Source organism: Schistocerca nitens, chromosome 9, assembly GCF_023898315.1.
Source record: "Schistocerca nitens isolate TAMUIC-IGC-003100 chromosome 9, iqSchNite1.1, whole genome shotgun sequence".
Taxonomy (NCBI): Eukaryota; Metazoa; Arthropoda; class Insecta; order Orthoptera; family Acrididae; genus Schistocerca; species Schistocerca nitens.
The window spans coordinates 356864379-356887653 of record NC_064622.1 but is presented as its reverse complement, the minus strand read 5'-3'; the positions used below and the strand labels follow the sequence as shown (position 1 = coordinate 356887653).

The 23275-nt window shown below is 46.7% G+C and overlaps 1 protein-coding gene across 4 annotated transcripts in view; it reads right to left on the bottom strand.

Annotated features, from left to right (window-relative positions):
• LOC126203836 (mucin-5AC) overlaps positions 1-19236 on the bottom strand; it is a 572866-nt gene extending 553630 nt beyond the window's left edge. For 3 of the 4 annotated variants that reach the window (XM_049938208.1, XM_049938210.1, XM_049938209.1), the window contains exon 1: positions 18536-19236. In XM_049938208.1, the coding sequence (XP_049794165.1) occupies positions 18536-18694 (159 nt within the window). In that variant the 5' untranslated portion in view covers positions 18695-19236. The remainder of the gene's footprint in view (positions 1-18535) is intronic. The other variant, XM_049938211.1, reaches the window with a different exon arrangement.
• Between the last annotated feature and the right edge of the window lie 4039 nt (positions 19237-23275).

Below are 23275 nucleotides of genomic sequence, written 5' to 3'. Positions count from 1 at the left end.
TGTAAAGTAGATGGCAGAGACAGGACAACACGAGATTGACTAAAATGGGGACACGACAATAAAACATGGCGCACGGTTAATGCATGACCGCAAGGGCACTGCGGGGCTGGGTCACCGGAGAGCAGGTAGCAGTGGCTACACCGGCAATGCCCAATCCACAACCTGGTCAGAAGGACCTCTTCTCGCCGAGATGGTAGGGAGGAGGAGGTCCAAGCAGTTGGGAACGGTTGTACTGCCCGGAGCTTGTTTCCTTGAAGTGAGGACCAAGTATCCCACCACAAGGACACAAGCCTCTTACAAACAACCCCACTAACGTCAGATGACGGGACACAATGGGAGGCCGGCCGAGGCAGGAGGACGGCAGCCTTGGCTGCAGCATCAGCAGCCTCATTCCCAGGCACTCCTACATGGCCGGGAACCCACAGAAAGCTGACAGGAGAGCCACCCTCAGCGAAAGAATGGAGGGACTGCTGGATCCGTTGCACCAAGGGATGGACCGGATATGGAGCTCCAAGGCTCTGAAGAGCACTGAGTGAATCAGAGCAGAGTACATACGATGAATGGCGGTGGCGGCGGGCATACTGAACGGCCTGATGGAGAGCAAAAAGCTCGGCCATAAAGCTGAAACACTGGTCGAGGAGCCGGTATTTATAGGTGCCGGCCCCGACGACAAAGGCACAGCCTGCACCATCGTCAGTTTTGGAGCCATCAGTGTAAATAAAGGTGTGACTGGCAAGTCGCGCACGAAGTTCGACAAACCGTGAGCAATACACTGCAGCCGGAGTACCCTCCTTCGGGAGCGAGCTGAGGTCGAGATAAACATGAACCGTAGCCTGGAGCCAAGGTGGTGTCGGGCTCTCACCCTCTCTGAAGGTGGTAGGGAGGGCAAAATCCAATTGTCGAAGCAGGCGACGAAAGCGGACGCCACGGGGCAGCAGGGCAGACACATACAACCCATACTGACGGTCCAGAGAATCGGCGAAGAAGGACTGATAAGAGGGGTGGTCGGGCATTGACAATAGCCGGCAGGCATACCGACAAAGCAGTACGTCGCGCCGGTAGGTCAATGGTAATTCGGCAGCTTCAGCATAAAGACTCTCGACGGGACTAGTGTAGAAAGCTCCGGTCACAAGACGTAACCCCCTATGGTGGATGGAGTTGCGACGGCGTAAGAGGGATGGCCGAGCAGACGAGTAGACGAGGCTCCCATAATCCAGCTTTGATCAGACTATGGACCGATACAAGTGAAGCAGGACAGTGCAATCCGCTCCCCAAGATGAACCACTAAGAACTCTGAGGACATTAAGGGAACGTGTACAACGGGCAGCCAAATAAGAGACGTGCGGAGACCAACAAAGTTTCCTGTCCAGTGTGAGCCCTAGAAACTTAGTTGTTTCCACAAATGGGAGAACAACGGGACCGAGATGTAAGGATGGCGGAAGGAACGGTTTATATCGACAAAAGTTGATGCAAACCGTCTTCTCTTCAGAGAGCCGGAAGCCATTTGTCACACTCCATGAGTATAGGCTCTCTAGACAACGCTGAAGGCAGCGCTCCAGGAGGCATGTTCGCTGGGCACTGCATTAGATCGCGAAGTCATCGACAAAAAGAGAGCCTGAGACATTACGTGGAATGCAGTCCATAATTGGATTGATCGCTATGGCAAAAAGGGCTACGCACAAGACGGAGCCCTGAGGCACTCCGTTCTCCTGGAGGAAGACGTCGGACAATACGGAACCCACACGGACCCTAAACTATCGATCTGTTAAAAAGGAATCAAAAAAAAGGGGCAGGCGACCGCGTAGACCCCACCCGTGCATAGTGCGGAGGATACCTCCTCTCTAACAGGTATCATAAGCATTCTCCAAATCGAAGGACACGGCGACCGTTTGGCGCTTTCGCAAAAAGTTGTTCATGATGAATGCCGACAAGGTCACAAGGTGGTCAACAGCGGAGCGGCGGCGACGAAAACGCATTGAACATTGGTAAGTAGCCAACGAGATTCAAGAATCCAAACTAACCGAGCGTTAACCATGCGCTCCATCACTTTACAGACACAGCTTGTAAGAGAAATGGGGCGGTAACTAGAAGGAAGGTGTCTATCCTTCCCGGGTTTGGGTATAGGATCAACGACGGCGTCACGCCAACGCATGGCGACTTGACCTTCGGTCCAGACGCGATTGTAGGTACGAAGAAGGAAACTTTTGCCTGCCGGAGAAAGGTGTGCCAGCACCTGAACGTGAATGGCATCTGGCCCCGGAGCAGAGGACCGGGACAGTGCAAGTGCACGTTCGAGTTCCCGCATAGTAAAGGGGGCATTATAATTTTCCAGATTCAGCGAGTGGAAGGAAGGTCGCCGAGCCTCTTCTGCCTCTTTCCTGGGAAGGAAGGCAGGGTGGTAATGGGCGGAGCTTGAAACCTCCGCGAAAAAGCGGCCGAAGGCGTTGGAGATATCCACAGGATCAACAAGGACCTCATCACCTGAAGTCCAGGTATCGAGGAGTGGGCCTTAATGCCCGACAGCCGGCGCAGGCCACCCCAGAGGACAGAAGAGGGAGTAAAACTGTTAAAGGAGCTGGTGAAACAGGCCCAACAAGCGTTTTTGCTGTCTTTGATGACTACGGCATTGCGCTCGGAGTCGTTTGTAATAAATACAATTCGCCAACGTAGGATGGCGGCGAAAGGTGCGTAAAGCACGACGTCGAGCACGGATAGCGTCTCTACAAGCCTCATTCCACCAGGGAACGGAAACGCGACGTGAAGAAGAGGCAGTACGAGGAATGGAACGTTCGGCAGCATTGATGATAACAGCCGTGAGGTATTCGACCTGACTGTCACAACTGAGAAAATCGTGGTCCTGAAAGGTCGCCAGGGGGGAGTAAAGTCCCCAGTCAGCTTTTGGTACGTTCCAGCTCGAAGGACGTGGGGATGGGGTGTGGTGCAGGAGACGAACGACACAGGGGAAGTGATCGCTCGAACAGGTGTCAGAAAGGACATACCACTCGAACCGACGGGCAAGAGTGGTAGAACAGATCGAGAGGTCCAAGTGGGAGTAGGTTTGAGTAGAGTCCGAGAGGAAAGTCGGGGCGCCAGTATTGAGGCAGACAAGATTGAGATGGTTGAAGACATCCGCCAAGAGGGAGCCTCTCTGACAGGATGCAGGAGAACCCCTAAGAGGATGATAGGCATGGAAGTCGCCAAACAATAAAAACGGCGGAGGAAGCTGAGCAATCAGGTGCATCATGTCAGCCCGACTAACTACGGATGACGATGGAGTGTAGACGGTACAAACAGAAAAAGTAAAGGCAGAAAGAGTAATACGGACAGCTATTGCTTGGAGTGGGGTGGTCAATGGGAGGGGACAGTAATAGACATCGTCCCGAACGAGCAACATGACCCCACCATGAGCTGGAATACCGTCCACAGGGGGGAGGTCAGACCGCTCCGACGTATAGTGGGTTAAAGCAATACAGTCAGTTGGGCGCAACTTGGTTTCCTGGAGACCAAGGACGAGAGGACAGTGCAGGTGGAGGAGCAGTTGTAATTCCTCCCGATTAGATCGAATACCTCTTATGTTCCAATGTAACAAAGCCATCGCTAGTCAGAAAAGAGGGGGAACGAAACGGGCGACGAGCTGGTTACCTCGCGGGCCGCGGAGGGCCAGGTGTCGAGGGAACAACGCTACAACCGGCGGGAGGCGGATCCTGTTCCATTGAGTCGTCGCCAGCGGCGGCCGCTTTCCCGGGTTGCGTAGGAGGGGCAGCATCATTCGCCGACGAGAGGCCAGCTGAGCGCCTGGCAGCAGAGCGTCCCAGCGAAACTGAGGACGGCCGGGAGCAGCGACTCACGGATGGAGCATCAGACGAAACACGCCGGGGTGGAGAGGGGGGTATAGATTTCTTCTTGGAGGCCTTCTTGGAAGTCCGATGGGGATGGTGGGCTGGACCCGAATAAGGTCCTCACGCGCGGGGTCCGTGTTGGAACGCCGGACCTCGGAAGCCGGGGTCCAGAATGTTTCCCCCGATGGACGCCTGAGAAGAGGATCGCTTCTCAGGCGTCGGAGGGGGAGGAGGATGAAGGGTGGCCCCTGGGGCAGAGGGGGCAGGGGCCACGAGGGAGGAGGATTTGGAAGAGAGGGACTTGGGAGGCGGAGGCATAGACCCCGGATGGGGTGAGGAGGTGGAGGGGGGACAGGAGAGGGGTGAGGACACTGTGGAAGGAGTGGACACGACTGAGGCAAACAAAGTTGTCAACGTCACGGGATGGAGGCGGTCATACTTCTTCCTGGCCTCAGAATAAGAGAGACGATCCAAAGTTTTTAATTCTTGAATCTTCTCCTCCTTCTGATACGCGGGGCAGTCTAAAGATCTAGGCGAGTGGATGCCAGGACAATTGACGCACCGAGGTGGTGGGGTGCATGTATGTTCCTCACGAAGAGGACGTCCGCAATCGCCACAAAGGGGCTCAGCCTCACAACGTGACGACATGTGCCCAAAGCGCAAACACCGAAAGCAGCGCATAGGAGGTGGGAGGTAAGGTCGCACGTCGCACTGGTAGCACATCACCTTTACCTTCTCCGGGAGAACGTCCCCCTCGAAGGCGAGGATAAAGGCTCCGGTGTCGACGCGACGGTCTTTGGGGCAGCGCTGAACTCGCCGGACAAAATGCACGCCTCGGCGCTCCAGGTTGGCCCTGAGCTCCTCATCAGATTGCAGCAGGAGGTCCCGATGAAAAATAACCCCCTGCGTCCTATTCAGTGCCAGATGCGGGACAATAGACACTGGAATGTCCCCTAGTCGGTCGCACGCCTGGAGCGCCGCCGACTGTGTGGCAGAGGCGGTCTTTATAAGAACGGACCCAGAACGCATTTTATTGAGAGCCTCGATTTCCCCGAAGATGTCCTCGATGTGCTGGACAAAGAACATGGGCTTGGAGGTGGCGAACGTCCCCCCATCGGTCGGAGAACAGACTAAATAGCAGGGGAAGTACTTCGCCCCAAGCCGGCGGGCCAGTCCTTCCTCCCAGAGAGTGGCCAAGGGGGAAAGGGCAGGAGAACCAGAACCAGAAACAGTACCTTTCTTTTTAAAAGACTCGGCCGCAGAGCGACCTGATACATGTTGACGTTTCATCTGCGAAACCACCCGATACCACCCACTCCGACCAGGGGCTCTCCCCACGGGCGCCACCCAGCCGCAGCAAGGGCCATCTGGCAGGATGACCGTTGCCGGGAGTCCCGATGCCCCAAGGAGATGGGCATCTACTCCTTGGCCGACGTGGGGAGGGTGCAGCTCAGGTATCGGCAGTACGATCCCTGTGTTGTCAGGGGGCTACAACCTAGAGGGTACATGACGACCCCACCACAACGGGCTGGCTACCGTGCTGGATTTCGGGTGCCATGGAAAGTCCATCATGATCGTAGGTGCAGATGGGGACACACTATGGGCGTAACGTGTGCAACCCATCAGGCGTTTAGGCCCAATTTGAGGAATAGTGGGTGTGGTTACAATGCCGTTACAATGCTGAGTGCCAAGGTCTTAGTGCCCTGAGGACCAGTGAGACACCATGTAAGGCGTCCTTCCCCAAAAGGCTTGTACTTCTGTAGAATTTTGAAAAATGGAGGTCAAACCCCAAGGGGGAACATCACATGGAAGGCCGAAACGGTTGAAACTCCTTTTAGTCGCCTCTTACGACAAGCAGGAATACCTCGGGCCTATTCTTACGCCGGACCCGCAGGGGGAGTGCAACAATCTGCACCCCAATTGGTGTTGCTCAGGCAACAGAGGGCAGTGATGTGCTGCCAGCACTTCTGCTGAAGCTGACAAAGATGAGGGAGCCAAGTCAATCGAGCGTCAAAAGCCAGTCCTAGGAACTTATGTGTCTCCACTACAGAGAGTGAATCGTCATTAAGGTAAAGTGTGGGTTCCGGATGAACTCTACGACGCCGAAAAAAGAACATAACACATGACTTTGTGGCGGAAAACTGGAAGCCGTGGGCTAGAACCCATGACTGCGCCTTGTTGATGGCTCCCTGTAGGCGCCGCTAAGCAACACCAGTACCATAGCAGCAGTACATAATGCAGAAGTCGTTTGCATACAGAGAAGGTGGGACAGAGGGATCGACTGTTGCTGCTAGACTGTTAATGGCCACTAAAAATAGAGACTCAATACAGAGCCCTGCGGGCCTCCATTCTCCTGGATATGGATGGAACTATGGGAGTCACCAACTTGGATACGGAAAGTACGGAGCGACAGGAAGTTTTGGATAAAAATCGGGAGTGATCCCCGAAGACCCCACTCATACAATGTGGAAGGATATGATGCCGCCAAGTCATGTCGTATCATTTACGTAAGTAAAAAACGACGGCAATCAAGTGTTACCGTCTGGAAAAGGCTGTTCGGATGGCAGACTTGATGGTCACAAGATTATCAGTGGTAGAGCGACCCTGGCGGAAGCTGCCCTGCCATGGAGCCAGCAAGCCATGTGACTCCAGGACCCAACCCAACCGCCAACATACCATACGTTCCAGCAGCTTAGAAAGAACGTTGGTGAGGCTGATGGGCCGATAGCTGTCCACATCAAGTGGGTTTTTAGCGGGTTTCAGCACTGGAATGATGGTGCTCTCCCGCCATTGCGATGAAAAGACACCATCGTACCAGATCCGGTTGACGATGACGAGAAGGTGTCGCTTGTAGTCAGATTCTAGATGTTTTATCATCTGGCTGTGGATGCGATCAGGCCCAGGAGTGTGTCGGGGCAATGTGCAAAGGTGCTGAGGAGCTCCCACTCTGTAAATGGGGAGTTATAGGATTCACTGCAGTGTGTAGTGAATGAGAGGACGTGCCATTCCAGCCGCCATTTGAGAGTGGGAAAGGCTGGGGGGGGGGGGGGGGGGGGGTAATTCTCCAACGCAGAGGCTCGAGCAAAGTGCTCGGCAATCGCGTTTGCATTGGAACATAACTCGCCACTTATGGTAACACCGGGAACACCTGTTGTGGCCTGGTACCCGAAAAGGCGTTTTATCTTTGCCCAGACTTAGGAAGGTGACGTGTGGCACCCAATGGTGGAGACTTATCTCTCCCAACACTCCTCCTCCTGTTGTTTGATAAGGCAGCGAGCACGGGCACGGAGACGTTTAAAGGCTCCAGGGAAGGGTGCCGGATATGAGGTGCACCAGGGAAGGGTGCCGCTTATACCGCTGTAGAGCTCGGCGACGCTCCGTAATTGCTTCAGCGCGTTCCGGCGACCACCAAGGGACTGCCTTATGCCTTGGGCACTCTAAAGAGAGCGATCGCATTTTCTGCAACAGAAGTCACTTGCTCAACCATCACATTGATGTTACCGTGTGTGGGAGATTCAGTGGTGACAACAGAGGTGAAAGTTCCCCGGGCTGCCTTGCTCAAAGCCCATCTGGGCAGACATCCGTGTGCCTGATGCTGGGGCAGTGACAGGAAGATGGGGAAGTGGTCAGTACCACACAGGTCGTCATGTGCTCTCCAGTGGATAGATGGGAGAAGTCCTGGGCTGCAAACTGATAAATCAATGGCCGAGTAACTACCATGAGCCACACTGAAATGTGTGGCGGTCCCAGTATTTAAGAGGCAGAGGTCGAATTGCGTCAGACTAGTTTCGACATCTCTGCCTCGGCCAGTAAGCATGGTACCACCCCACAAGGGGTTACGGGCATTAAAATTTCCCAAAAGTAGGAAAGGTTTAGGGAGTTGATCAATCAGTGCAGCTAATACAGTCAGGGGTACTGCACCATCTGGAGGGAGATATACAGTGCAGACAGTTATTTCCTGTGTCGTCCTTATTCTGACAGCCACAGCTTCAAGAGGGGTTTGAAGGGGCACATGTTCACTACAGACCGAGTTTAGGACATAAACACAAACTCCACCTGACACTATTATAGTCGCTACGTTTCGTGTAATATCCCTTTTAGCTGCGGAGGGCAGGGGTCCGCATTGCTGAGAACCAGGTTTCCTGGAGGGCAATGCAGATAGCAGGTGTAAAGCTTAACAGTTGCCGCAGCTCAGCCAGGTGGTGGAAAAAACCACCGGAATTCCACTGGAGGATCACATCGTGAGACTGGGAAGGCATGGAACATTCAATGAGGTAGTTCACGCCTCAGTCACCTGCTGCCACCGATTTATTGCCTGAGCAGTCTATATCCATTGTGTCAGGGTCTGGCGAGATCTAGGGCGTCAGCAGACGCCAAAATCTCCACCCCATCCTCAGCCGCAGAGCTTGTAGGTAGCGGTGGTGTGGGGTGCCACTGTAATTTCCTTGGTCTTGGGGGTTTTCTTTTTGGATTTCTCTCGCTGCTCCTTGGGTTTCCCTGGCTGGGAGGACTTCACTGGCTCAGTCTCTGGGACTGAGGATGAGCGTGTAGCCGTACGACCAGCTGCTTTTGGGCTCTTCAGCCACTGGCGGGTGTCGTCTTTCCCACTAGAAGAAACCTGGGAAGGGAGTGACCCAAGGGACCCCTTCCTTGCGAGGGAAACCGAAGAAGATTACGCTTCTCCAGTTTAGAAGTGGGGACGGATGTCTCCGATGGTTGAGGGGGGCGGGGTGTTGCTCCCGAAGTAGGTGGTGCAGGAGCAACAAGCAGGGAAATGCCCCTCACCATCATGGAGGCAGGTGTAGTCTTCCGGCTCTGAGAGGTGACCTGGGTTGGCGAAGCTGATGGTGCCACAACTGTTGTAGCAGCAGCGTAAGACGATGTCATACACACAGGATGCAAACATTCAAATTTTCTGTTAGCCTCAGTGTAGATCAGTATGTCCAGGGTCTTGTACGCCATTATTTTCCTTTCTTTCTGGAGAATCCTGCAGTCAGGCGAGCAAGGCGAATGGTGCTCTCCACAGTTGACACAGATGGGAGGCGGGGCACATGGAGTATTGGGATGTGATGGGCATCCGCAATCTCGGCTTGTGATGCTGGAAGTACAGCAGGAAGATATATGGCCGAACTTCCAGCACTTAAAGCACCGCATTGGGGGAGGGATATAGGACTTTACATCACACCGGTAGAGCATCACCTTGACCTTCTCGGGCAATGTATATCCCTCAGAGGCCAAGATGAAGGCACTGGTGGCAACCTGATTATCCTTTGGACCCCAGAGGACACGCCGGACGAAATGTACACCTCGCCGCTGTAATTTGGCGTGCAGCTCGTCTGACTGCAAAAGGAGGTCTCTGTGAAATATGAAACCCTGGACCATATTTAAGCTCTTATGGGGCGTGATGGTTACAGAAACATCCCCCAGCTTGTCACAAGCGAGTGACACCCGTGACTGGGCAGTGGTTGCTGTTTTTATCAAGACTGACACAGATCTAATTTTTGACAAGCACTCCACCTCTTCGAACTTGTCCTCTAAATGCTCAACGAAAACTGAGCCTTCATCGTTATGAAAGATTCCCCACCAGCTCTCGACCATACAAGGTACTGGGGTGAATAAGATCCGCTGCCATTCTTAGCCTGAAGTTCCTCCCATTGTGTGGCCAGGGAGGGAAACTACTTGGGGTCGTACTTCTGTGCATTGAATTGCGCTCGTGATCACTAAGACTGCTGGTGTTTCACCACCAGCAAGAGATGGACTACACTTCATCGCGTGTCATCCACCCTGATGCCACCCACTCCGACCAGGGGCCCTCCCCACAGGCGCCACCCATCTGCAGCAAAGGCCACCTGAGAGGATGGCCTTTGTCGGGAGTCCCGATGCCCCAGGGGGATGGCCATCTACCCCTTGGCATACGTGGGGAGTTAACGGTGCAGGCATCAGCAGATCGATCCCTGTTTGGGCAGGGAGCTATAAGCAACAGGGTACATGGCGACCCCACCACAACGGACTGGCTACCATGCTGGTTATCAGGTGCAAAGAAGTCCATGACACTGTCGGTGCAGAAAGCAACACTGAATAGTGCATGGTGGAAAACTGAGCCAGGAATGTATCCTCGCCCAAGAGATGGAGAATGAGCGGGACTGCAATGCGAAGACAAGAAAGTGGGCTAAAGATCTCCATGCACGATGGATACGATGCACCATGTAAGGCACCCTTCCCCAACTGGCTCCATAACCAGAAAAATTTTGAAATGCCGAAACATGAGAGACTATTTAGTTGCCTCTTACGACAGGTAGGAATACCTCGGGCCTATTCTTACCCTCAGATCCGCAGGGGGCCCACTCTTGTGACCTGCACAGTTCCGACAATGCACGATAACCATGGAGCATAGGACGAGGAGGAGATTAGAGTTTAATGTACCACTGACAGTGAAGTTATTAGAGGGTGGGGGGAGGGAGGAGGGAGGGAGCAGAAGCTAGTATTATGTATGGAATGATGGGGAAGGAAATCGGCCATGCCCTTTTCGAAGGAACCATCTCAGCATTTGCCCGGAGCGATTTAGGGAAATTACAGAAAGCCTAAATCTCGATGGTTGGACAGTATGAGAGTCCAGTGTGCTAACCACTGCACCACCTTGCTCAGTGGAGAATGGTCATCAGTGAAGTGCCATTTCTTGGACAGCAACAAATTTCAAACTGGGAAGGATAGAAGGTGCCGTAGTTCCAGCAGCAGATGCCAGTGGTACCCATTATTATTCCACTGAATGATCAAGTGACTGGTCAGAAGGTCTGCTCATGCTGGAGTATCACTGCCAGTCACCAGTAGGGATGGAACTACATCAACAAACATCTGCTCAGAATACTACTACATGGTCGGTTCTGATGCCTCTGGGTGCACCAGAGGAACCTTTTCCCAATTCTCATTCTTCTTTTCCTTTGTAACCTTTGGTGGGCAAGGTTCGTCCAAGTGGCTATCCGCACTGAGCACAGAGATGGATGAGGAGCAGACAGCCCTGGGACCTTCAGGCTGTGGCTCCTGCAGCCATTGTTCGATGTACAACATTTGGTCTGGGTGTTGTCAGGGAGACGGATCATGAGAAGCATCCCAGTCACCAGTCGACACTGATTAAGAACACTTCTCTTTTCAGGTACAGGAAGTGGTTCCCGAAGAAGGTATCCTGGGGACCACAAAAGAGGAAGGTGGTGGAAGATCTGGTTTGGGTAGAGCTGTTGATAAAATATCGATATTTTTCCGGCAGGTTTTTAAAGGCGGCATTTTAGCCAATGATTTATCGATATATCTATATTAAAATGTCACTATCGAGTACCAATATATTTTTTTCTCAATTTTCGGTAAATATTTGAAGTTCTTTCGAAATTTTAGTAGAACATAATTTTACTTTAACTGTGTGAAGGAGTCTTACTACTTGCTGAGCTTTCACCACGTCCAATCCTTCACTTTGACTGTGTGGAGCAAATACATGTGGCACAGAAGTAGTAGACAAATGGCTCTGAGCACTATGGGACTTAACATCTGTGGTCATCAGTCCCCTAGAACTTAGAACTACTTAAAGCTAACTAACCTAACGACATCACACACATCCATGCCCGAGGCAGGATTCGAACCTGCGACCGTAGCAGTCGTTCCGGACTGAGCACCTAGAACCGCATGGCCACCGCGGCCGGCGAAGTAGTAGTCAGATTGGACTAGGAAGAGGGGGTGAAGGGAATAACAAGATTTCAGATTTGGGAAAAAGAGAGAGAGAGAGAGAGAGAGAGAGAGAGAGAGAGAGAGAGAGAGAGAGAGAGAGAGAGCACACCAGTATGTTAAATAAAAATTGACGAAAGTAGTGTGTTATTTCTTCACATCGGCATTCTTCAAAAACAGTTGCTGAAAATGAACTAAAATCTAAATGGCAGTTGGGCAGAGGCGTGTGTGGGGAAATGCTCACGTATTTGACGGTCAGCGCTAACAACAAAAACTGCAACGTTTCGTTTCAACATGCAATTTTGACACTACAACTGCTAGGTCACTGGCGTTGGCAGAAATGAAAAAACTGGGAAGTCTACATGAAGTGTTCCGAACAAATCCGATATGTGACGAAACTGAACGATGTACCCATTGGACACCTTTTATAGTGCCACTTGCGTGCAGTTACCATTGTTAGCAAAGTAGTTACTGCCAATCGTGAACTTGCATCGTCTTACTTTCAGTTCTTGCTCTAAGGATAGGCAGGCTGCTAGCTTGTTGAAGTACAGAATATCTAATAATAAATACTTGAATATACAGCTCTAAAACACGCTGTATATTTACAATGTGAAGCCGATATTATTATAGGCAGGTACGTCGGTATTCTTTCAGTCGACATACCTATACTTCTTTCGATATATCGAGGGCCGATAACGATATTTTTTTGAATATAGATATATCTGATACCCGGTATTTTTAAAAATGTCAACAGTCCTAGTTTGTGGTAGGCAGAGGTAGGGGAAGCGATGGTCATGATGTTAGCGTGATTGATTATCTTCAGACAGAGGAGGCATTCATATTTCTTCCGTGCATCAGTATACGACAGTCGGTCAATAGATTTGTACAATAGATATTCCATTCTTTCTTGAAAACTAGGTAAACTGGCAAAGCTGAAGGGTGATATTCCGCACAGTTGGACACAAAGGCGGTTGTTCGCAAGGACTACATTCATGGAGTGATCATCCATATATGCTGCATTTTGGGTCATCCGTGCAGCGTGATGACGTATGTCCAAGCAAACATCTGCAGCATCTCCTACGCAGTGGGACATACAGTTTCAGAATGGGTAACTTTCTCCAAGAGGACATTCTCTTTAACGCCTTAGATAAAGGCACTTGTATGCATACGATCATCATTGGTCCTTTTTGTACAAATCAAAATACGTTCGCCTCAATACTCGAGATTAGTCTAGAGCTCCTTATCTGTTTGGAGCGTAATACCTCTGGGGAACATGTTTTCTTGGACGACTTTCGCAGTTTTGTCTGGGGGCAATGGTCACAGGAATGTCACCTAGATGATCACATGCTGAAAAGCTTTAGATTGGGCAGCAGAGGAAGTTTTAATTAACAACGAATCATTTTGCATTTTCACCTCGAGACTCAACTTCCCCAAATTTATTTTCAATATTTTCGACAAAAAAAACGTTTTCTTTGTAGTAAAAGTATCCCTACTAAGTGAAGTGTTTCACACCCAGAAGCCTGGCTTGCCCCTTTGCTAACGGTGTAGCCACGGAAGGAACGTTGTGAGGTTGTATCTCTCTGTATTATAATTATCTTTCCCGTCTTAAAAATGTTGTGTTGGCAGAAGAGCCAACACCGTGTTACTAGTAGAGGCCGAAATGCTCACGCAGGCTGGCGTGAGGAGGGAAGAACTATACTGACGTGAGGTCTGGAACATGACAAGGAATTAGAATTCAGAAAGCGGACATAATTAGTTTGATACTTTAATCCATTAATGATTAACGTCGCTCTTGACGATGCATGATTCACAATATTATCTTTTCAGAATAGTAACTGAATAGGTCGTAGCAAATGACGTAGCTGAAGGCTATGCTAAACTGTCGTCTCGGCAAATGAGAGCGTATGTAGACAGTGACCCATCGCTAGCAAAGCCGGCTGTCCAACTGGAGCGAGTGCTAGGGAGTGTCTCTAGACTAGACCTGCCGTGAGGCGGCGCTAGGTCTGCAGTCACTGATAGTGGCGACACGCGGGTTCGACGTATACTAACGAACCGCGGCCGATTTAAAGGCTACCACCAAGCGAGTGTGGTGTCTGGCGGTGACACCACAATAAGAGTGCTGGGGCCTTGAGGTCACCAGCGGAAGAAAGTTTAACTGGCTTCACGTGTTAATCTTCCGTCGTGCTACTACCCATTCCAAACAGGGTCTACACCCATGGTTGCCACCCTGCCACAGCAAGAGCAACGGTAATTTGGCCAGTAAACCGTTGCTCGGAGTCCCAGTGCCCCAGCCATGACGAGCATATGCTCCTTGGCTTGAGTTGGGAGTTTCCAGCTCTGGCACTAACAGTGCTATATCCCTGTGTGGTCGGGCGGCTACCACGGTGCAGGTACCTGACGACCACCCCTCCCCCAACAACGGGAGGGCTACGGTGCTGGGTTTTGGACGCAGTACCTTTACAAGAAAGCAAGGGGGCGAAGAGAGAAAGGCACAAAAGGTGGGAGGCCTTCCCTGCACGATCAACTTCTGTAAAATCTGGAAATGGAGTATCAAGTAAAACACAACAAGGGAACCACATAGTTAATAACAAAAATCATTACAATATAAACAACGAAAAGGCAAGGAGGGAAAGTTAATAGTTAAAGGATAGACTTGCAGCACGGAAAGGCAAGTAATGGTGCAAAGGCTGGGCTATTCACAAAATAGATGAGGGCCCTGCAGGGGGATTTGGGAGGCTCGCGCATTCCTTCGACTAGAGTAGCTTTTTACGATACGGCACGCATGATAGGAAGATAGTGAACCAGGTCACCAGACAAACTGCACTTTGCAATTTTCACTCATAAAAAACGTGTGGTGGATCCGCCTCCGAACATTGGTCCGGAGATGTATTACATGGCAGATCCACAATCTAACGCTAACTTGGATGTGGTGTATTGTGGATCTGAAGGCCAACACCGCTTCGTACATTGTGCGTGGCAGATCCACCTTCAAACTCTGCGCTGAGCGTGGCATATTGTGGATCCGCATTCCAACATCGCTCTGGATATAACGCGTGGCGGATCCACACTCAAACGCTAACTTGCGTCCTGGGCGCTTTCCGTGACATGTATGTACACAGACATACAGAAAACAGCAAATGCTGTCCAGCGTGGAGGTGACTGGACACAATCGAGTACAGTGCTATGCTACACCTCCTGATCAGTGCATCTGGGCTAGGTGTTGGCATCTGTGCTACATTTACAAGCAATTTTAGAACACAGTACGAGAGGTTATGTCATGATCGCATGGATAGATCTGACATAAAATCTATAGAATTGCGAAAAATTACGGAAGAAGTATAAAAGGACCGAATATACACCGAAATGCGTGGAAATTGAGGAAGTGCTTGCGTATCTTCTGGTTCGCGCGTAACAATTTGTACATGGGAACAAGTATGCGGCAGCAAGAGCAATCCGGGAAAACTTCGACATGGAAGCGAAGGGAATCAGGGAAGCAGTCAATTTTTCTCCGTCGAGGCAGCATTATACTGTATGTCTATTGAGGTACCAGTGATACACGCGAGTTGACTATTGTATCTGACGCTTTTCAGGAAGACGAACACTTACCACTTCAAAATATAAGTTGCAGCCACCACCTTATACAATAAAATGGACACAATGTTTTACACAATGTAGATTTTCCATCGCCTTTTTCCAACGATTTTCTGTATTCTCAATCCACTCTTCATACTTTGACAATAATTTGTTTTAAGTATGTCATGGTACCGCGAGTGATTCACCGCTCTATACCCTGGGTTCATCTGAAAATCTCTTTCGTTTCAGTAGTCTTCGGTTGTGGAGAGAAACCGAATTCAATCCGTAGGTAAGGAATATTACGAAAAAACATTTAGAAGAGTACAAAAGTGATTGTACTGGGAAGCAAGTAGGCGAATACAGACAAGTGTCAGAACATAACAACAACAACAACAACTAATAATATTTTACGACGCATCCACAGGCTAGACCCTAAAAAATATTACTCGGTAAGTCTGAACTTAGCAATGAAGAATGAACAGTTTGTCTCCATTTGCAACGGATGGTCGAAAAGAGCGGCTCGGGATACCTAGTGTTTCGCATACGGCTTCCGTGTGACGGGTTTTTGAGATTTTAGCACTAGAGTTTTAACGCCCTTAACGATTATTAAAAAGGGTCCCGTTCGTGATTGGCTCGGTACGGGCATACTCGCGGCACCCGCTTCTAGTTTTGCGACACTTTGAGTAAAAGAGTATTATATACCCGATCATGTTTCTTGCACAGCAAAGTTCACTCTAAATTTTTGGTATATCTCGGAGGCAGAATTCGGATCTGACTTATCGAGTGTGGTAAGCTGTAAGAATTTAACTGCTTTACACTTATCTGCCCTCGTGTGGTACAGCACAATTTGAGCGCACAAGCACGAAGTTTAAAGAGTCTGGCGGTAATACACGCGTGTCTTTTTCCGCCAGTTCGTATACCAGTGTTACTCTCTTCACTGACCTAAGTTCTGAGTGGGAAGAGTCGTCATGGTTGAGATTTCTCTTCAGACGCTTAATAATTTGAATATAATTGCACTCTTTACATGGAATGCACCCTAAACCACTGAGAAAATTTGTACCACGAAATTGATCGCTGCTCTGTTTTTCAGAACGGTAGTTCTTGATGCCAACAGATCCAATAACTGAATCTCTCCTGGATGCGCTAGGGCTACGTTAACTGAATGTGTTCACTTTCGAGTCCGTTATAGTACCCTTGTAGTTCAAACTAGCCTAGAAACTTCTCAAAGTAGTTTTAAGTTTCACTAAAAACACTGCGATATTGAATTTCGTATTTACGGGTACATAGCCACACAGGTAACAGGGAGAAGACGCAAGTATTTGTCCACTGCGAAGATCCAATCACGTACCATGCATGTGTAGATGTGTGAAAGCTCTTGTGCGGGCGTGGAGTGTGCGAATGACAGCTGGCGTACGGTAGGTCGGTCAGCTTTTGTCTGTCAATACGAACGCATCATTTCACTAATACTGCGTTTTTTTTCTATTCTCCAAACACTTCTCGTGCCAAAGCAGGGCTAGAGAAGTCATATCATCTCTCGATTTTTTTTATTATTCGGCGAAACCCTCGTGTATTACTTACACTAAAGAAAGGTTAAATTTAAATTAAACGTCGAATCTTTTAACATTAAACACACAATCTGAAATGTGCGAGAGGAAAAACAGCACTATTTAAAAGAAATTTACAATTAGCAAGTATGCAGACAAACCTCGATAATATCCACTCTGAACACCCCCCCCCTCACCCCCCAGTTTAAAGAAAAAGACTAATGTCAGTAAATGACATACACTACAAATTTGGGACTATTCAAAGGAAAAGCTGACCCACATACAACACTTCCAAATAATATTTTGGGGAAACATATATTACAGTAATTCCACAATCCGTTATGGTTCGAACGGAAATAAAGAGCAAGCAGGTGACAAATATTGTTCCCGATTATCGGTACTAACACTTTGATAGTAAACTAAATTATACGCTGTATTAAGCGAATGGTGGCTGGCAATATTACTTTAACGCGAAGGCGAAGAATTCCAGATAATAAAGAGTAATACTGCTAAGGTATGGTTATTAAAAATTACACAGTGTCCTATCGAAAGGTAATTCAGTTCAGAATTTCCTGTCACCATACAGACGAATCAACCCCCCCCCCCCCACCTACACACACACACACACACACACACACACAGAGAGAGAGAGAGAGAGAGAGAGAGAGAGAATGAATTTGTTTTCTCGACTTCCACTTTCATACGATATATAGGCCTAGTACATTTATGATTTTGCATAAAAACTTACAAGTTTACATTTCTTTCGTCTCAACAGGTTACGAAGACAACTACAATCCTCCACAAAAGTCAAGCAATAGAAAAGTCAATGAACGTAACTGTTCAGATTGACACGGGAAGCACAAGTGGCACCTTGATATTTTACGGCACGTCGATAGTAATTATTTTTCTAAAATTAAGCGGCTATAGAATAAAATTCCTTATTTACTTGACGTAACTTTTACATACAGGTGCTTTGACATCAAACACTGAATGTTCATGTCCCGTAAGGTCAAATAACGAAAACAGGGTTCAACAGACAGTACGAATCAGCAACACCAAGTGTGGATGTATAATCTACTGAACATTTATGGGCGTTCTATCTTAAAAATTTTCATTCAATGACAATATATTTGTAGTGCAACAAATGAGTTACATTTTGCTTGCAGAAAATTTATAGCCAGAGTCCTGTAGCTACACCGAAGTGTCATTTTCCGCAGCAATGCAGTAACGACAGATTATTTCTCATCCACTCCTGCGACAATAGTACACGAAATATCGGGTTCTGCATTTTCTGGTTACCAATGAACGCAGACCGGCCGATTTATAGTCCCAGAAAGGAGTTAAGTCTGCAGAATGTGAGAGGTTATCATTTAAAATTGTATTTTACCTTGGCTGACAAAGGATTGTTGAAAAGCTAACACGCGTTCGTAAAGACAAGCCGGTCTCCAGGAGAAATGTTGCATTCAAGAGTAATCTTTTTGTACAGCATTCACATTGTCTACTGTAAACAATATCGTCACTTGACATTAACAGTGAAGGGAACAAAATTCTTAGCCGATTCACATAATGGAAGTTACAAATTGTAAATAATTCCTTATCTGCATTTGTAGCAGTCTCCAGGAACTGAACTTTAATGTCAAAAAGCACATTCACTATTTTACTTACGAAAAGTACGTATGCCTGTTCCTTGTCCTTGAATGTCACGCAATAAATATCCATCTACGGCACTCAGAACGAATATAAGCAAATGATAAGCTATCTCAGATACACGCCGCAAAATGCAAACTCCTTTATAAGCGATTACTAAGGATCAAAGCTGACAAATACATTTAACAATGAGCAGATACACACAATCATGAACTTCCATACCTGTTTATCATCACTTTTGTTCAAAGTGGCACTCACTTCAGCGTCATCTGAAGCACAGCAACTCACTCTCGATGTGTCCAATAAAGCATTTTCACCAGTTTTACCACAAATTTTATCAGGTGCCTTGGGTTCGTTGCCTTGTTCAGGCCATGGTGCCATCTTGAATGTCAGGGTATCTAGAATAAGCTGATTGGCTAAAGGGGAAACATGCTGCTTCACGCATGCGTATTATTTTGCACTATATTCACATAAGTGTATTTTAACACATTTTGGATAGTTGATCGCGGGCACACGGCGTTGCAGACGGTACAGTACATTGCTGAGATCTTAACTGACATGGATGTATTTGTCTTCTGTTTTCAGCGAAATCGAAACACATGTAAACCAAGGAGTATCCACATGCAGACGATTTTCTTGTTTTCCCTAAGATCATCAATCAAAGAAATCATTATCGACATGATTATAGCTCCCCAAAGTATTTGTGGTAAAATCACGTGTTTTCAAGGCTTATTTTCACCTGCTACACGTCACATATTCGTAACACCATCATCCCTGTGTTTTAACTAACTATAACCACAACACTAACCTAGCGCCTCTTAATCATGTTAGTTCGAATAAACTGCAGTCACATTTAGCGTTTCTCATGTGATTTACACTATAAGCAGACAAATGACTGCAGTATTTTTAATGTAATCCTAATTTTGTCAGTCATGAAGCGATTGTCTTTACAAAATCTGACAGCCATAAGGCACGTATATCATTGTTACCAACGTAATGTGCAGTTACGCTATACTTAGATTAATAGTTACTATAATTACATGTCGGTTTCGTGTATTCTCATTGTGATATCGTCGTGTATGATGCAAATATGCCAAATAAATGTTAATGGAGGTAAGATTATTTCGTCCCTATGAAACTAAACAACGAAGGACCTAGGAGGTGTAATTATTTTATATTTGTTTACGGTTTTTCACAGACGACATTGTGTTGTGTTACATTATCAATTACGTTAAAATATTATATATTGCTGAAGGTAGCCAACATGTGTCGGTTTAATTTGCACGTTGAAAGAGAAACCGAGTAACACAAAACACACTGCATTTATATTCATTATTTTATGTAACATGTTGGGTTCATTGAAATCCGTGTCGTATTGACACACACACACACACACACACACACACACTTTGTGGCTTTAGTTCCGAAATTACCCATACATCTCATGGAAAAACTGTTTCCTTGCACGTTGAAAAAGCTCTGTGACATCACGTATTACATTCAGATGGATGATAAAAATTAATATGGTAGTTTGTAGTACTGCTTCTCAGAACATGTACACATTCTAGGCAAATTGTATTTGTTGTGAAACTAATTTCAGACCACTTAGTTTATCAGGCTACCTTGGGAAGTTAAAACTGGGTAGTTCCACACTTTTTGTTCATTGAGTGTGCTGGTTCATCTGCCTGCATTCTCAAAGATATAAAAATTATCTGAAGTGGAAGGGAGCTTGTCCAAACACTTACCATTGATTTCTCCACAACCAGAAAAATGAATTTTACAGCTTTTTCGTCGCTGGTCAGAAAATCATCAGAGGAAGACAGATATATCAGTCGGGCCTCTAACAATCCTGTCCAGTATACACTAGGTGCCACAGCCAGAAGAGCTTGTTGTGACATGTGAACAGTGCTGCATTCCAGCAGAAACAGGCTCTTAGTTGTCTCAGCCCATGACCAAGTGCTTCCGAGGTGAGACTTTTACATCAACACAATCAGTGTGCATGTTTATTACATGCTTGGAGAGCCCTTAAGTCAGTACTAAAATTTAGCTGTCAGTTGCTCTACAATCATTGAAGTGGAGGGGTTGGAGACATTGACTTACACTGTTTGCATATGGATGGTGAGCAGCCCATCAATGTGTATTCCCCACTAAACAATACATCAAGACGGTTACCTACAGATACTGACGGCTACAAAGCTTGACATTAGATAGAGTAATATTTTCCACCTTTGTCTCATTTTCAAAATGTCATTGAAATGCACTTTTATTTATTTATTTTTAATGGATACCATAAAAGTCATAGACTTGACTTTGTGAGTGATGTCACATAGTATGCAATGCTTTGGTTTAATATAGAAAGATGTCAGATGATTTTTGTGGATAGTGGTAGAAATAATATTTGTCTCAACAAAGTGTGATAGATTGCTTCTATTTTGTGTGTGCAAATGATCAGGGATAATAAGTAACATATACACCGATTATCTAAAAGACTATGAACTAGTTTTAACTGAGAAAGTTGAATATGTAAAAGATTATGTCATCAGAAACTCACTAACTGTCTGTTCACTTACTGTAGGTGACAGACTTATGCAATTGGGAGATTTCTATGAGATATCTGAATAATATTCATATAAAACTGTATTCTCTGCTCAGAAGAAAGGAAGGATAAACATGGGAGGAAGTATTTAATAAAAAGATCAATAATTCGACAAATTCCACAAGTAGGATTAAAGTATGTTATTGGATTCCTTCAGGAATCTTGATTGAGGTGACAGACTGATCTGTAGTGCAGCCTGAGGTCTAGGTTAGTTTGAAAGGTGACAGTTTGGATGTGAGTTGGCAAAGCCACTGAATCTGAAAGCCAAATGAAGATTGTGGTGATAAATTTACCTATAGCGAAGCCTAATGTTTATGTCAGTGCCATATTGAAAAATGCAGGAGGGGCGGGGGGGGAGTCCCAATAATGTAACTTTTACCCACACAAATAGAGCTGTCACAACAAAGATGATATAATAGAATACCCACCCCTTCACCTGTACATTGACTTATGAAGTATTTGTGTAGCTGTAGAGCGAAGAGTTTGACTTTATCACAGCTGATTAACCCTTTACATGTCCGCTGCTCATGGCCTTGTGGTTAATGTTGCTGTCTCAAGATCACGGGGTTTCTGGTTTGATTCCCAGGCTAGTGAAAGGTTATCTTCACTTAGGAACTGGGCTTTTGTGTTGTCCTAATTATTTTGTCTCTTCTTCATCACAAAGATGCACAAGATCCTGAAGTGTCAAATAGAAAGACTTCCACCAGGTGGCCAAAAAACCACTGACAGGGTCTCCTATCCAATAATGTTATGTGATCATTTCATTTCAGTCCATACATAAATTTTATTCAAGACTGTCATCTTTTTCTTCCTTTTCTTGCTCTCTTTTTCATTATGGCAGCCTTTGATGTTGACCTTTCCATTTCATAGGTTCTGCTTCCCTTTCGCGAGATGTTCATTAATTAATCATCTTTTTGCTGAAGTAATTTTTGGTCTCCTTCAGGGTCTGATCTTTATTTTCCAATTTTTTTTCTGTAGTGTGGACCAATTGGGGAAGAACACTTTCAATAACACCCACTGCATGCAAGGATGAAGATTATCTGTGCACAATACCCGCATAGGTCTTACACGTGCTTCAAAGCCAATATGGTGTCCAGTCTGACATGGTGGGCTCATTATGTACGCTTTCGGTTGAGCCCCTGGCAACACAGGGATCACACTGCAGATGCCTTAGCCTCTAGCTCCCCACACAGGTCTGACTGCCTGGGGCATCATGACATAAAACATATTAAATTACCCCATTACAATGGCTGTCTCATCAGACAGACATAGAAATTTCAGTGTGGACAGTTATAATCCTGTTTTCCCTATCCTTGCTACCATATGGGAAGAGGGACAAGCCAGATGTCTGGGAGCAAAACAATATCCAATACTCAGTATGTTCTCAGAATGATGGGAATACTTTTACTGCAACAAAGCCATTATTTTTTGTGGAGCATATTGATGATACATTTAGAGAAGTTGAGTCATTAGGAAAAATGTGCAATGGATCACTGTTCAGTTAAGTTTCTTCAGCTGCACAATCTATAACTCTTCAGGCATGTGAACTAGTGCATGATGCACCAGTGACCATTGCCCCACACAAAACTTTGAATGTGAATCAAGGAATCTTATTCCACAGAGCCTTGACACTTCAGTCAGATGAGGAGCTATGGGCTAATCTCGAGTGTTGAGGTGTACATTTTGCCTGATGCATCCGAAAAAGTCCCAAGAATAATTGAACAGATAGAGGCAATTCAAGGGAATGTCATCTCAAAAAATGTTAGTCATGTGTACTGGTGCGATGAGAGACATTCCACCACCCGTGAGCTGCTTCCGATGCTTACGCTTTGTTTATTTGTCATCTCACTGCATGGCATACCCAAAATGTGGTAACTTCGGACAATCACTCTACAAAGGTAGTTGATGTGAACAAGAGTTATTTACCTGTTAAGGCGACTTATGGATTGTGTTCCTGAAAAATATGTTAGAACATCCTATTTTTCATTCTTTCAGAGTATAATAACATATGGAATTATTTTGTGGGGGAACTCTAGCTGTGTACATGACATATTAATACTGCAAAAAAAAAGCTATTAGGATAATTACTGGTTCTGCATATAAGGCACACTGTAAACCATTGTTCTGTGAACAGAAAATCATGACTGTTATAAACTTGTACATATACTATGTTCTAATTTATACGAAGAAGAAATTACCAGAAACAAAAACCAGAGAAAATGTACACAGCCACAATACAAGAAGGAATAGGTGCCTCTATATTCCTTACCGCAGGTTGTCAAAGTCACTCAACAGCTACGAAATCATGGGGTACAAATTATTTAATAAACTTCCTCAGTCTGTTCAAGAATTACCTGAACAATTAT